This window comes from Eucyclogobius newberryi, unplaced genomic scaffold, assembly GCF_026437365.1.
Source record: "Eucyclogobius newberryi isolate DKJ021-1_F unplaced genomic scaffold, fEucNew1.0.hap1 SCAF_9, whole genome shotgun sequence".
Taxonomy (NCBI): Eukaryota; Metazoa; Chordata; class Actinopteri; order Gobiiformes; family Gobiidae; genus Eucyclogobius; species Eucyclogobius newberryi.
Window position 1 is genome coordinate 17,829,571 of NW_027316532.1, and position 14,069 is coordinate 17,843,639.

The window sequence follows — 14,069 nt, forward strand, 5'->3', positions numbered from 1 at the left end:
CCACTCCGGGCTCACGCCTCATCAGACACTCGCTGCACGGGACACTAATTGCAGAGATTATCATAACGAAGGTGATCATTTGCAGTCACCGCTGGGTAAAAAGGTCACGTGAAAAGGTCAGACGGACATTTGGAACCGGCATTAAAATGTACCGGTACTACTTCTTCTGCTACGCCGAGAATTAAATTAAATTAACTCCTTGGAGAGGTTATGCAAATCAACTGTTAAAAATTAATTAAAAAAACATTGTCAGACGTGACCTGGAAAAGCACATCCTTCTGGTCAAATATTAAACCGTTGTGTATGATAACGATTTTAATTTAAAACCAGGTGAAACAGCCAAACGCACACGTGGACTTTACTGAAACAAGTGTGGAATATTTTAATAACTGCTCATTGTTTTCTGAGCTTCAAACCGTTATTACGACAAAATGAATATGTGTCGAGTAAAATGTTCTTAATTTGTCAGAGTTCTCCATCGATAGGCTCGATTTAACCGTTTCCAAGCCACGTTCAGATCCCGTCCAATCCCGACCCTCCCGGACGGTTTCATGCAAGTTTTTCCCTCCGTCGTGAGGCGTAAACGGTAAAACAAAGAACGGAGAGACGGAGGGAAGAGTGCGGAGGAACAAGAGTGTGTAAAACCTCAGAGAAATATTGACACTATTATTAAACTTACCATATTTTCTGGACTATAAGTTGCACCTTTTTTCATAGTTTTGGCAGGGGTGCGACTTACTCCAGAGCGACTTGTGTGATATTATTTGCTATTTTCACACTGACAACCACAAGAGGGCGCTCTAGACTCTAAGCGACGCAGAAGAAGAATCTGCACTTCTTCTACCTCTGGAGTTTGTGGAGTTGTTTAGAAGTGACACAGAGGAAGAAGAATTCAATGGATTTAGTGATTTGGGGTAATACTGATGCTTTGGTAAACTTGTTAGCATGTTCTTTATGCTATAGTTATCTTAATAACTGTTCATATGTTACGTTAACATACCAGACACTTACCACAGTTCTGTCTGTGCGTCATGTAGCTGAAGGTGTTAGCGTTAGCATACGCACACCTATTCACCATGTTCTCTAATCTGTTATTATTTTAAACTGCATTTCAAGATGAAATGTCAGTTCATGGTCTTGGATTTTATCAAATACATTTCCCCCAAAAATGCGACTTATAGTCCCGTGCGACTTATAGGCCGAAAATACGGTGTGTATTTTTGTAGTTGTCAGCTTGTATTGTGATCATTGTACAAGTAATTTGGACCTCGCAAACTCTAAAAAACATTAAAAAAGCACTTTTATCAATGGTAAAGTCAATACAATCAGCCCAATTGGCATCAGAGGTTTTACAAGCGGCATCATTTAATGTTAATGACAAATTGAACCCAATTAAGCCATGAAAGCGTAAGTATTGATACTATAATCTAATAGTATCGGAAGTGCAAAAACTGGGCCTCCAAACCCCTGCCATGAACACGATGTATGGATACGTTTGGCAGTGGGAAAAAGGGATTTGTTTTGCCATAATTTTCCTTTTATTTAATGGATGTTGTGCCTTTGTTTTGTTTAGCTACAGCTAACGATTATTTTACCAGTCGACTACTCAGCGACTATTATTTCAATTAGATGATTGTTTGAATCCATTTTAAACCAAATAAAGACTGAAATATGGCGACTCAGTGTTCTCGCTGAGGGCTTTTGGCAAGGCGGCCGCCATGCTGCGGCTGGTCACCGCCATGCTCCGGCTGGTCGGAGGGCGGCGCGAGCGAAAGGCACAGAGGCGCTCACATGATGATTTTATGGCGCTCGCGCGGGCGGGCGGTGCGGGCGAGGGGCGGCGCGGGCGGGCGGTGCGGACGAGGGGCGGCGCGGGCGAGGGACGGCGCGGGCGAGGGGCGGCGCGGGCGAGGGGCGGCGCGGGCGAGGGGCGTCGCGGGGCGAGTGCGGGCGAGGGGCGGGTGCGGGGCGCTGCGGGCAAGGGGCACTGCGGCGCTCACACAGCGTGCGAGCGAGCGCCGTGGTGCTTTTTAAAAAATGTAAGTAGCACTGTGCTACGTAAACATTTTTAAGTACTTTTTGCGAGTGCTGCCTGCAGCACGGTTTGTCCCACCATCATCCTTCAACCTCACCCCAGCGAGAACACGGTTTGTGTATAAGTGTATTATTGATAAAGATTAGACACTAATTCTTGATTCTGACACCGTCTTACTTATAAAAGTTCCAGACGATTACGACCATCACAATACCATCAGGTTTCATCGTCGCTCATGATCAATCCATTTACTGCGATTTCGACTGTGATTCATGAGTCATTGAGGTGAGAGAGAGAGAGAGAACAGGAGGATTCTGGGAAATGTGAGTGGAAAGAAGGGAAAGAGAGAGAGTGTGAGGCCGCAGACGCACATACCTGGTCGGGCTGGTCCTGGGGGAAGCTCCACAGCACGCCCGGATCTGGAGGTGAAATTGACAGACAGCATTAATCAGCGAGCGAGAGGAACGCGGCGGCGTGTTCGCGAGCGGCGCGCACATACATATTAATGAGAGGGGAGGGGGCACGGGACGGGGGCCTGTGCCACGAGCCGACGCCAATATGCAAATGCCCCGCGCCAACACGCCAGATCAGCGGCGTCGGAACAAAGTCGGGCGCGTACTCTCGTACGCTCACTTTCCCGTGTTTTTAAGCGGGTTATCATTGCGCGTGCTATAAATAAAGACACGGGGAGATTAGCGTACAAATGGGGAAGTGTTCGGAGGCAGATGATGAGACAAAGTGCGGAATTAAGACGCGGCGGTGGAAGAGCTGCGACGGGCATTTTGAACGCCACGAATTTCGCAGCGTTTTGTGTGTTGGCGTCATGAAAAACGGCTGAAATCAAATTTAAGGACAAACACGGAGACGAACACGTAGGAAAGTTACACGCGCTGCACTTTTAAGAACATTTATGTCAAATAATTCACTCGATTTAACCTCCAGAAGCCCTCGTTTGGTCCGGGTTCAGAAACGATATGAAGATGATCGATATTTACCTTTCGATGGAGGTAAAACAGCTTATTTAAGTCAAAAAAAAGAGTATGTATTGTGCTTTTATGTGGCCGTTTACGTCACAATAACTCGACTTTTGCGTTCACGACGTTTGATTTTATGACAGTAATGTATTAGAATGAAAGAAAATTAAGAGCTTCATTTTCGTTAATCGGAACACTTCAATATCCGATACCGTGACTTCACTAAACTAATATGATCATTATTGGGACAAACTGGGGACGACAATCCTTATTCATGTTCGTCGCTGTTTATACTTAAAGCGACAATGGGAAAACTTTACATTTCTGTTTAAAGAGCGTTTATTACATTATTAAGACTGTAATTGAACAAAGACCTGCCCTGTCAATCGATTAATCGACTAAAAAGGCTCTGAGGGGCGGGACTAACATCCAGCTCTCACCAAATTAACTGTTCCCAATCCAAACCTTAACCTTAAACTGATATTGTGTCCCTCCAAAGGATCATCATCTTTATTCAACCCAAACTGGATGCAAAAACAACCATTTATACAGAAAAGTACTAGAAAACTGTATTTATATGTAAAAAGACAGAGTACACTCCTTCATTACTTCTCCCCTGTAGACAGCACGTACTTTTCATCTAAATACAATAGATAATTAGTCGACCGATACAAAAGTTTGTCGATTAATACACAATTGATCGATTAATCGACTGGACGGTTGCAGTCAGACATACCTAGAGCTTATACATCAAACACTGATAATGTCCTATTCACAGGGTTTTGATCATAATGTCTGGGTTACATTTAGTCAAAGTCTGATATTCACAGGTCTTTTGTGACTTCTTATCCTTTTTATAGCACATTAATCTGTAGATGATACGATGGGTCATAAAGATAAAAGGTTTCAAGGCTTCATCCTGCTTTTGGGTCGATGTGTCAATAGCATGAAATGGTTTAAATGTCTTTGTTTATCATCATTTTAGCATCTCAAAAACTGTCAGTGACCTACACAGTACAATTCCGTTTATTTTGTACGCATTTTTTCTTACTTGACTTTCAGCCGTAACACAAAGGTCAGTGGTAAACACGGACGTCCAGCTCCAAGGTCAAGGCCCTTTCTGTTCCAGCCCGAGGTGTTCGAGGTCTCAGCGTGAGCGAGGACCGGACACGACCTGGGCTGGGACAGAGAGGGCCTTGACCTTGGAGCTGGACGTCCTCAGCGTGAGCGAGGACCGGACGTTGCGTGGAGGAACAGCAGAAGACCAGCAGGACCATCACAGACACAAACAAAACGTGTTCAACAGGTAAAGCACCGGCTTGAAAGCTGGACAAACTGCAGCGGGAAACTTTACACACTCAGAGCTGCCCATGCAACACGGGAGTTATGGCTTTTCAAAAGCTTGTAAGTGAAAACGGTCTGTAACTTTTAGTTGTGCTGTTGTGTGTCAGTGTTTTGTCCGTTTGTAACTATGACAGTTGATGCGAGCTTCCTTTTTGTGGCCACTGATAAGAGAAGATTCTGTTTCTGACATAGTGCTGCTAAAAAGTCACGTCATCTTGCTCTAATGTCATGTCATCATGTTCCAATCTTAGGTTTCCAGCAATTCATCATGCTCCAAAATCACGCCATCATGCTCCAATATTCAGCTTCCAGCAAGTCATCATGCTCCAAAGTCACATCATCATGCTCCAAAGTCATGTCATCATGCTCCAAAGTCACGTCATCATGCTCCAAAGTCACGTCATCTTGCTCCAAAGTCACGTCATCATGCTCCAAAATCACGTCATCATGCTCCAATATTCAGCTTCCAGCAAGTCATCATGCTCCAAAGTCACATCATCATGCTCCAAAGTGACGTCATCATGCTCCAAAGTCACGTCATTATGCTCCAAAGTCACGTCGTCACATCATCATGCTCCAAAGTCACCTCATCATGCTCCAAAATCACGTTATCATGCTCCAATATTCAACTTCCAGCAAGTCATCATGCTCCAAAGTCACATCATCATGCTCCAAAGTCACGTCATCATGCTCCAAAGTCACGTCGTCACGTCATCATGCTCCAAAGTCACGTCGTCACGTCATCATGCTCCAAAGTCACGTCATCATGCTCCAATCTTCAGTTTCCAGCACGTCATCATGCTCCAAAGTCACATCATCATGCTCCAAAGTCACATCATCATGCTCCAAAGTCACGTCGTCACGTCATCATGCTCCAAAGTCACGTCATCATGCTCCAATCTTCAGTTTCCAGCACGTCATCATGCTCCAAAGTCACATCATCATGCTCCAAAGTCACGTCATCATGCTCCAAAGTCACGTCATCATGCTCCAAAGTCACGTCATCATGCTCCAAAGTCACGTCATCATGCTCCAATCTTCAGTTTCCAGCACGTCATCATGCTCCAAAGTCACATCATCATGCGCCAAAGTCACATCATCATGCTCCAAAGTCACGTCATCATGCTCCAAAGTCACGTCATCATGCTCCAAAGTCACGTCATCATGCTCCAAAGTCATGTCATCATGCTCCAAAGTCACGTCATCATGCTCCAAAGTCACGTCATCATGCTCCAAAGTCACGTCATCATGCTCCAAAGTCACGTCATCATGCTCCAAAGTCACGTTGTCACGTCATCATGCTCCAAAGTCACGTCATTATGCTCCAAAATCACGTCATCATGCTCCAATCTTCAGTTTCCAGCACGTCATCATGCTCCAAAGTCACATCATCATGCTCCAAAGTCACGTCATCATGCTCCAAAGTCACGTCATCATGCTCCAAAGTCACGTCATCATGCTCCAAAGTCACGTCATCATGCTCCAATCTTCAGTTTCCAGCACGTCATCATGCTCCAAAGTCACATCATCATGCGCCAAAGTCACATCATCATGCTCCAAAGTCACGTCATCATGCTCCAAAGTCACGTCATCATGCTCCAAAGTCACGTCATCATGCTCCAATCTTCAGTTTCCAGCACGTCATCATGCTCCAAAGTCACATCATCATGCGCCAAAGTCACATCATCATGCTCCAAAGTCACGTCATCATGCTCCAAAGTCACGTCATCATGCTCCAAAGTCACGTCATCATGCTCCAAAGTCATGTCATCATGCTCCAAAGTCACGTCATCATGCTCCAAAGTCACGTCATCATGCTCCAAAGTCACGTTGTCACGTCATCATGCTCCAAAGTCACGTCATTATGCTCCAAAATCACGTCATCATGCTCCAATATTCAGCTTCCAGCAAGTCATCATGCTCCAAAGTCACATCATCATGCTCCAAAATCACGTCATCATGCTCCAAAGTCACGTCATCATGCTCCAAAGTCACGCCGTCACGTCATCATGCTCCAAAGTCACCTCATCATGCTCCAAAGTCACGTCGTCACGTTATCATGCTCCAAAGTCACGTCATCATGCTCCAATATTCAGTTTCCAGCACGTCATCATGCTCCAAAGTCACATCATCATGCTCCAAAGTCACGTTGTCACATCATCATGCTCCAAAGTCACGTCATCATGCTCCAAAGCCACGTCATCATGCTCCAATCTTCAGATTCCAGCACGTCACCATGCTCCAAAGTCACGTCATTATGCTCCAAAGTCATGTCATCATGCTCCAAAGTCACGTCATCATGCTCCAATATTCAGTTTCCAGCACGTCATCATGCTCCAAAGTCACATCATCATGCTCCAAAGTCACGTTGTCACATCATCATGCTCCAAAGTCACGTCATCATGCTCCAATCTTCAGATTCCAGCACGTCATCATGCTCCAAAGTCATGTCATCATGCTCCAAAGTCACGTCATCATGCTCCAATATTCAGTTTCCAGCACGTCATCATGCTCCAAAGTCACATCATCATGCTCCAAAGTCACGTTGTCACATCATCATGCTCCAAAGTCACGTCATCATGCTCCAATCTTCAGATTCCAGCACGTCATCATGCTCCAAAGTCACGTCATCATGCTCCAAAGTCACGTCATCATGCTCCAAAGTCACGTCATCATGCTCCAAAGTCACGTCATCATGCTCCAAAGTTATGTCATCATGCTCCAAAGTCGCAAACGCAAATGTGTTCAAAGCTGTTCAGAAGTAAAAATAAAGAGTCAGAAACTGGACTTTTGTGGTTAATTATAAGATCCATGTTTCAACAAGACATTCAGAGACACAGAATATCACAATCAAGACGAAAAATATCAAAAACCTGATCTTTTGTCAACACTTCCCAGCCCTAGAAAAGAGATATGCATGACAGTATAAATCATCATGAATTGTTAAAACGCCTTAAAAACATTGTCTAAATAAAATGTCCCGAGTCTTTCAGTCAAATCAAGAGGTAAAAGACACACAATGAGACACACTCAAATCCATAACTCCTTACATAATCCTCCGGGCTGATTTCACGGGCCCCTCCCCACCCTGACTGGGGCCCCTCCCTGACCGCGGCACCTCCCCTCCCTGACCGCGGCCCCTCCTCCCTGACCACGCCCCTCCCCTCCCCGTGATCGGACCCGTTAGGGACATTTTATGGTGATTTACCAACTCAAGAGGAACAACAGGCCCGGAAAGACGGAACGAATGCGGCTCCGTTTACAAAAGCTTGATCGTGTGAGGCGGGCGACATCGACAAAACCCAAGACGTCCATTATGACTTTGTTTATTTGTTTATGAACTCGACTGGTGCCGGGCCATGACATATTGTTCACAATCTATTGTCATTTGCAGCCGATTTTCCTCACATTTGCCACGTGAGGCGGACATCAATTGCAGCCAGTTAACGTCATCGCTCGAGATTCGACGATTTAGGGATCGTCTCAAAATAGGTTGAAGCTGAAAACGACTAAATATTTTCCGTCGGGGGGGTTGTACCTACATTTCTCAGCAACGAGCATTAGGGCCAACATCCAAGACATCAGACACCCACACCTTTGCTTACAGGGAAATGTAACGTGCAGAGCCATTTACAGCAGCCAATCAGAGACGTTGTTTAAATCACTTCCTGGTTGAGCGAGGTGAGTCTGCATGGTGCTGGTGCATGGTGCTGGTGCTGGTGCATGGTGCGGTGCATGGTGCGGTGCTGGGGCATGGTGCGGTGCATGGTGCATGTACATGGTGTATGGTGCTGGTGCATGGTGCTGGTGCATGGTGCTGGTGCATGGTGCTGGTGCGCGGTGCTGGTGCATGGTGCGGTGCTGGTGCATGGTGCGGTGCTGGTGCATGGTGCGGTGCATGTACATGGTGTATGGTGCTGGTGCATGGTGCTGGTGCATGGTGCTGGTGTGCGGTGCATGGTGCTGGTGCATGGTGCATGGTGCGGTGCTGGTGCATGGTGCTGGTGCATGGTGCATGGTGCCGGTGCATGGGGCATGGTGCCGGTGCCGGTGCATGGTGCCGGTGCATGGTGCTTTTGCATGGTGCTGGTGCAGGTACATGGTGCATGGTGCTGGTGCAGGTACATGGTGCATGATGCTGGTGCAGGTACATAGTGCATGGTGCATAGTGCTGGTACATGGTGCATGGTGCATGGTGGTTTTGCATGGTGCTGGTACATGGTGCTGGTACATGGTGCCGGTGCTTTTGTATGGTGCTGGTGCATGGTGCTGGTACATGGTGCCGGTGCTTTTGTATGGTGCTGGTGCATGGTGCCGGTGCTGGTGCATGGTGCCGGTGCATGGTGCTTTTGCATGGTGCTAGTGCAAGGTGCTGGTGCAGCGGTTGAATGGGATGTGCCGTGGACCATGTGGATTGAGTAAACAAACATGCTGCGACAGGTGACATTATTTGGAGAGTTCATAGCTTTTACTGATAAACATACCAAAGGATGTTCAGGGACTAGAGGTGAGCAAGGTCTATCAAATTACGATTGTTTCATCAACGCGTACATCGTACTGCAGCAAGTGACATCTCCCGACATTCACAGATGGACAGAATACTTCATACTGTATGAATCAGATGCCATATTATGTATGTAACATAATGATATTATATTGTTCAAGTTTTGAGAGTTTATTTGACAGCGAGTTTTCAAGTGATGACTGTTAAGTTGTTATGTTTTAATGTTTCTTTTTAAAATAAATGTTATGTGATGCCAGAAATGTTTGTTTTTTAGTATTTAGTCTTTTTCAGCTTCAACCTATTTTGAGATGATCCCTTAACGCATCTTTGCCGCAAACAAATATCGGCCCCTAAACCGTCTCGGTGTGTCTCGGGCGTGTTTGGGTGTCCAGTTCGACCTCGGTGCATCGAATACGTCTTCTTAAATGAACAAACATTGATGCAGAAAGAAACAAGCGATCAGGCGAGAACAAGATCATTTAAAGACCTTCGCCACACTACCGGGTCGATGCGTGGCCGTTGCTGTACAGGTTAAAATATGTATATTGTGTATTTATATAAGTATTGATAATAGGCCACAGCAGGGAGATGGTGAAAATTTGCATCGGCTGCAAAAAATCCATATCAGACCTTTTCTAGAACACAATGGAAACGTCCCCTTTCGTAGCCCCCCCATCGTCCTCCCCGCAGACGCTGCCGGGCCGTGCGCCAGACAGGAGGGGGCGGCGACGGGGGGACGGGTTGGGGACGGTGGGGCTTGAAGCTGAAGGTTACGGAGGTGAAGAGGACCCCTGCCGCTCTGCCGGGGGGCCACAAATGTCACCGGGACAGGTCCGCCGGGCTCCAGAACGCTCAAAGTCCCACTGAGCCGCCGCCGCCGCTGTTAATTACCATTCGCCGCATCGTCACGACAACGGAGCGTTACAGGCGTGTCCCGGACTTCTGCCACGCAAATGTTAATTGAATAAAAGAAAACAAGCGATAATGAAGCATCTGCTAATTTAAAATTATACAAGGTTTAGGGGTCGCAACGCTCAATCGACCAATCATGACTCGCAGGCGATAAAAACATAATTGTAGTTGTGGATTGATCATTTTAATAATTGTGTGGACTATATAGAGTCTAAACACATCCAACATATAACAAAGACAACGACATTATTAATCACTAATCGACAATAATTGTAAGTGACGGCTCAATCAGGGTTGTGTTCATGTTTTCGGTCTGCAGAATCATTTCGGTGTCCATTTTTTAAAATAATTGTCAGCTAATTTAGTATTTAATCATCATGAACGTGTCTATACGCAGATGCCAAAACATGCCATGAGCCGAGAAAATAAGTTTTACGACTGAAATTGAGCCGTAATTTCGTGAAAATTAGGTGGGAAATGTGAAAATGTCGTGTGTATTTGATTAAAACAGTCTTGGTCCATAAACGTGCTCCACCAGATCCTCAAACGGCTTCAGCTTCATCAAATTCAGTCAACACTAAGGAGCATGAACACTAAGGAGCGGCAGATAGCTTTAGTTACCTCTTCAAAACGGAAATAGTGGCCAATTTGGACCTTTAACAACCGAACACGAATTCCAAAACTGTCACAAGTCGACCAAGAATCAAGAATGTGTTAAGTCGACTAGAACCCCAACTCAGAGGAATTAACTACTCACGATGTGCAAATGCTTAACCAGTTAACCGCGTTACTGATCGTAGTCTTTGCAGTTCGTTTTGACTCATTGAGACCCAAAAAGTCAGATGTTCACGTTCCAAAGACCACCGGGAAACCACCTCTTACGCGTGAGGAAAAATGTATCAGTTGAACTTTTTGCTTAAGGTTCATACATTGCAAAACTTAACTTTGTGAAGTCTCAAGTCCTCCCGTCACAAACGCTGTCACGTCGTTCAGCCGAAGCGCTCGCACCCCGCTTCGCCGATGCAAAAATATTTACGGCACGACCTCCGTGGGCCCGCGAGTCCATCAAAACACCTCCTATTCCCCGGTTACGCCCACGACGCCTCGGATTCCAAATGTGTTTATTGTTATTTTCCTGCGGCTGACAGAATGTGTAAAGAGTCGCTGCCGATCGTCCAAAAGCGGGCCAGTTTAGTTGACACCGGCGACAGGCGGAGCGACGCCGACGTAAACAGATGCGGCGGGCGAAAATGGAATTGAAATCACCTCTGCAGAGCGGCATCTCTCGTTCGCGGCGTCTCTCGATGGCGGCGTCTGTGTGGGACGGAGCGAGGTGCAAATGTGACGGGGGGCCAGTGCTCACGGTGAGGGTCCCGGTAAACCGTGAACCGTCAGACACAAGGCCCCGCCGAGACGAGGGACTATTGTGAACCGGGCCCCGGGAGACGCAAAGTGGTGGGCGGAGGGACGCCAGGGAGAGGAAGTCTATTAAAATGGACGTATTATTCATAAATCTGAGTGTTTTATTAAAGCGAAGGTAAAGCCTGAGATCAAGAGTAAAGATGCACTTCTTCAAGACTTTTAGTCGCTTAGGCGATTAATCAGTCGATGGCGTTTTAGGTTGTAAAAGATGTCTATTAGTCGTGAAGGCATGGAGTGAACTTGAAGTGTTGGTTGTGAATGTACAGTTTAACCTACTTTTTATATATAAATACATTGTCCGTTTAACTTGTTTCCTGTATAAATACCACTTTTTAATAACTAATCGTTAAAGGTTGAATGGACGTTTTTTTTGGCCCAAATCTGAGTCTCATTTCCTCGTGGCGTGGACTGCCGATTAGTCCTGCCACGTATCAATCATAGAACTCACCTAGCGCTCACCTGCAGCCTCGTCCGGCTCGTCCCCATGAGAGCAGCACGTTTCAGCGTGCCTAAGCGCATGGATCTATCATAATATAGTTCCCTCAGTGTACGGGACAAAATGAAGACGGAGAAAGACTGTTTGAGCTGTCTCAGAAGAAGACGGAAATCTACGGGAGACGAGAGATGCAATGCGATTCGTCGGGCCAATAAACAAACGCACGTGTGTGTTGTATCAGTCCGCACGGGGGAGTGGCATGCGCACTTCCGCCTGAGTTCTCAAATCACCGAAAAATCATCCATAACGCCTTTAACTTGCCTTAACAAAGCATGAGCAAAGACTTAAATCATAATGAATATAGAGTTTATTAAGCATGATTCAGGCTTAGTAACTACTTCATAAAGGTTAGGTTTAGGTGTTTATTAAGCATGATTCAGGCTGAGTAACCATTTGTTTGTTTTTGCTCAAGCTCGTGCAGTAGTGGTCATGTGAGTGCAGTTTGGGTCAAATCATAGAAATACGGCAGAAGCTTTTGTCAGTTTTACGCCACTGTCCCATTTTTATCGACTAAACTATCAATCGATTTCATCTTTCATGAAAGTTCAAATTGGCGTGGATCAGCCAATCAGGGACAGACATTGTCCATCAAACAAACATGGCTGCTTGAGAAAAAAGAAAAATATATAACAGGGACTTAAAAACAGAAACAGACAGAAACAGACTAATATTCAGACTTTTTCATACAAGCTCATACTGCGGCTTGTAGAGTGCAAGTGCAGTGAAAAGCATCCCTGTCGCACTCGTCCATCATGAGCGCTCGTAAAGTGTCATCGTAACCCACCTGCAGCCAGTCCTGAGGGACCAGAGTGGGTGAAGTGATGAACAACATGATTTAAACAATATCAACGTCACATTATCAGTATGAAATGAGTATTTGCCTTAGGAATACAATATCATCATCTGCCATGTCTGCAATGAGAAGCTCCGGATTCTTTATTTATTGCATTTATTGCGTTTATTGCATTTTTTACATTCATTGCATTTTATTGAATTTTATTGAATTTTATTTTATTGAATTTTATTTTATTGAATTTTATTTTATTGAATTAATTTTACTTCATTTTACTTCATTTTACTTCATTTTACTTCATTATATTTTATTTATTCATTTTATTCATTTTATTTTATACATTTTATTTTATTTATTCTATTTGTTTTATTTATTTATAAGCTGATTCATTTTAGTCGTAATTTCACTTGAAAGCATTTAAAAAGTCTCCAATACAAACAAAATCGATCCGTAGTTATTGGGTCAGTGAAAACCTTTAGTGGCTTTACTTATGACGACCTTTGAACCCTTTTCTATCGTCACAGTTTAACACCGTCACAGTGCAATATGAGCGGCCAATTGAACTAATGAAAAAAAAGTAAAAATCACGCTGAAAATTAAAACAGACTAAACTTAACTAACTAAGCGTCTTGCTCTCTGTGTTTTTGTTGCACTCGCATTCAAACCCTTGCTGTGTCGCGGCTCGTCTCTCCACAGACCCGGCTCCTAACGTTTCTGGTGATGCGCCTCTTCCATGCTTTGTAGGGGACTTTTCGACTTCATGCCATTATTCACCCAAACAACTTTGACAAAACTGGCAGAGATCCGTTGGCGCGGTTTCCATTTTGGACGGCGCCGATATTCCCCAATCACACAGCGGTTCGGGTTTGGGAGCGACCGTGACCCCGCCCTATCTGCCGCGGTCTAAACTCCGCCTACCTGCGCCGGTGGATCCCCGACTAAAGCGAACTAAAGCGAGAGAATGACGAGATATCTGTGCACGGTACGCGGGCGGATCAAGCGGCGGGCGACCCCTTTGCCACGCTCCCCGTTCGCCGCGTGAGGCCGGGAACATTGGCACTTGCAAGTAGGCGAAAAAAAAAGAATAATGCTGGCGTCTTCCTCTTGGCATACATCGGCGCTCCCTCCACGTTCTCCAAGTGGGTTAAAAAGAAGCTGTTGGCAGGAGATGTCACTCCTGGCGCTGCCCCGGCGCTAGCTTGGCTGTTGAGCGAGCGCGTTGGCTCTTTCCACCGGCGTGTCAGAGGACTCTAACTGCCCACTCAAACTCTCACTCCCAAACTCGGAATTTACCAGCTCTGGGAAAACGGAAAAAAAAGGCCTTTGCATTATGGATGAAAAGAATGATTATTTCAGTAGTCGACTAGTCAGCGATTATTTCTTCTGAACGTTGAGACTTTGTGAAGACGTAAATCAAATGAAGCTGGGAAAATGGCGAGCGAAGGCTTTTAGATACAGAATATTCACCAATTAAGTGTATTATTGGTGGAAATTGTCATCTTTTTTGACATTTAGAGTCTTTAGAGTCCAGAACACAGTTGAGAATGTTTAAAATACGGCACGTTTTGTTTAAAGTGGTGATGACTCGA

The 14,069-nt window shown here is 45.4% G+C and overlaps 1 protein-coding gene across 1 annotated transcript in view; it reads right to left on the reverse strand.

Annotated features, from left to right (window-relative positions):
• Nucleotides 1-14,069, reverse strand: part of dennd1b (DENN/MADD domain containing 1B) — a 223,272-nt gene that overhangs the window by 176,324 nt on the left and 32,879 nt on the right. The window contains exon 3 of the mRNA XM_072438119.1: nucleotides 2,411-2,454. Within this exon, the coding sequence (XP_072294220.1) occupies nucleotides 2,411-2,454 (44 nt within the window). The remainder of the gene's footprint in view (nucleotides 1-2,410; nucleotides 2,455-14,069) is intronic.